General features: G+C 38.0%; 1 protein-coding gene across 1 annotated transcript; it reads left to right on the top strand.

The window, feature by feature from the left end:
- The first annotated feature begins 364 nt into the window (after positions 1 to 364).
- Positions 365 to 1,330, top strand: LOC149565869 (uncharacterized). The gene is made up of 3 exons (XM_089816395.1): positions 365 to 566; positions 675 to 743; positions 861 to 1,330. Exons 1-3 carry the CDS (start codon positions 393 to 395, stop codon positions 1,311 to 1,313), a joined length of 696 nt encoding a protein of 231 aa, XP_089672521.1. The 5' UTR covers positions 365 to 392; the 3' UTR covers positions 1,314 to 1,330.
- The last annotated feature ends 820 nt before the right edge of the window (positions 1,331 to 2,150 follow it).

Genomic DNA, 2,150 nt, shown 5'->3' with positions numbered 1-2,150 from the left:
TATTTTATAGCATCTTAACATAATAAATAATTATAAAATTAAATAATCAATAATGTATTTCTTTTCTACCCTAACTATATTAAACAATTTAGTTTCGATTCAAACAATATTATTTATAGAAAGAAGAGTCATGCAGCTCGATTTGTTTGTTTACCCAAACATTTTTGCGTGTTGTCGCAACATACCCTTTTCAGTGTCAGCGTGCAAGAAACCCTAATTTTGCCTATGCACAAATAACCCAGATTTATCCGCGTGAGAAGAATCGAATATGCATGCCAACTATGCATACACACCTTTATGCATTCTTTATATACCCCACTTTGGTTACGCAGGAAAACCATAGTGCAAGATCAGATTGTTCAGAAAGACTTTTGTAGAAAACCCAGAGTAAAATGATTGTTGCTGTAGAGCGTCGCCAGAGCAAAAGTGTGTCGTTCGGCATCTTCAAACCAGAGGAGGGCTGCGACATCGACGATGCAGTCGCCCACATGGCGAATGTGGCTTCTCTGCTGGAAAAGACGCACAATCTCAACGTCGCCATTCTCAGATCCCTCGACTTTTCATGGGTATGTTATACCGTTTACTTTCCCAATATCTCTTTGGCCATTCGAAATAACAACAGTCCTCAATTATTTAATTTCTCCCTTAAAATAGTACCCTGCTTATGAATGCAGGCTGCCGTATTTGCAGCAAACAAAGATGGGTCACAAAATGAAGACAAATCAGTCTTAAATCTACCTGAGGTATGTCATGTCTTTTAGATAAAATAAATATTTCGAGAAAAGGGACACGCTTTCATTTGTTTAGATGAATATGTATGTAATTATTTAGAATGATATTAATAGCATGGTAATGTGCAGGCAGCAGCATTTACGAGGGGACTGAATTGTGCATTGCGAATAGTTGACTCTGGCTGGTTTCGCCTGACTTCACAACAAACAGTGAAAGGAGTTCCCTTTGCAGAGCTTTTGTTGGGGGACATTGTGAGCATACGGAGAATATACTGCAGTTGGAAGAGGCAGGATATTCTGTCATACTCCTGTCTCGCCATTCTGAGATCATACTTCAGCTTCTTCAAGGGAATGATCTCCGCTTCCTTCTTTGACTCCCTCGACGGGAAGCAGATAATTGGGTTTGGAGTGTGGGACAAAGCAGAGTCCGCCTTGGCTCTGGAGAAAAACACAGACAGAAATCCAGCAATGGCGTATTGGAAAGATGTGGGGGCGAAGGAGGTGAAGTACCACGTATGTCAGGTTGTGTATGTTACCTACTCAAGACTTGCCCAAAGTACAAAAATTGGCTTTCGAATATAGTCTCAAGATTTCAACTACTTCAACAGAGTCGGTGCAAATTTTTTCTGTAAGAATTTTCATGGCAGTGTTGCAACATAAAAATGACTCTAGTTTCTGATTTGAAAAAGAAATTGAATTAAAGGTATACGTTTTTATATTGAATTGGGTAGTTTACAATCTTTTGCAAGAGCAACTGGTATCGTCTGACAAGCAGGTCGGATGTACTTTTTCTAGTATCATAATTAATCTCATAAAAAACTATTTATTCTATTTCCTTGTTTAAACCAGGAACTACCAAACTTAATCCAAAAGGTGCATGCAAAACCTCTAGCACCTATTACATGCCATAATTTTTTTATTAGATTAATTAAAGAAATATAATAACAGCAATAAATCAGCTTATTTTATAGAAAGTTCAATGGTAATTGAATATTTAGTTTTTTTTTGTAGTCTAATCTAGTAATATGCATAAACAAGGGTTGTGTTTTGCAGGAGCGAACTTTTTCTGTGAAATTCAGCCATCTTCTTCTTTTTTTGTTTGTTTGTTTCTTCATCTTTGAAAAGGCATCCCTCTCCCGCCCCTCTATCTTCCAAATTCCTGCGCCTCCCTATATATGGAGGATGGAAATTATAATGTTCCCCCCCATTTTGCGATACCCCATTCTCCACTCATTCTTGGTTTCAAGTCATTGGCAAATCTCATAAGCTACTCTTAAAAAATGCTAGAAGCACTCTGGTTAAATCCCCCAATTCCATAGAAAGCGTAACTCTTCAACAATGGCAAGAAGCGATTGACATCTTCAGTGAAGTAGTCATAGGAAATCCTCTATTTCTCCCTTCTTCCCTCTCAATCAATCC

This window comes from Cupressus sempervirens, chromosome 3 (genome assembly GCF_028749045.1).
Source record: "Cupressus sempervirens isolate cs-2001-9-10 chromosome 3, ASM2874904v1, whole genome shotgun sequence".
NCBI lineage: Eukaryota > Viridiplantae > Streptophyta > Pinopsida > Cupressales > Cupressaceae > Cupressus > Cupressus sempervirens.
This window is presented reverse-complemented; position numbering and strand designations above follow the sequence as displayed.

What these genes read in the sequence shown, in the direction of transcription:
- LOC149565869 (XM_089816395.1), top strand. Translation starts at nt 393, where the DNA reads ATGATTGTTGCTGTAGAGCGTCGCCAGAGCAAAAGTGTGTCGTTCGGC. An exon ending in GATCCCTCGACTTTTCATGG is followed by an intron (nt 567 to 674) that starts GTATGTTATACC and finishes TTATGAATGCAG; the next exon opens with GCTGCCGTATTTGCAGCAAA. An exon ending in CAGTCTTAAATCTACCTGAG is followed by an intron (nt 744 to 860) that starts GTATGTCATGTC and finishes GGTAATGTGCAG; the next exon opens with GCAGCAGCATTTACGAGGGG.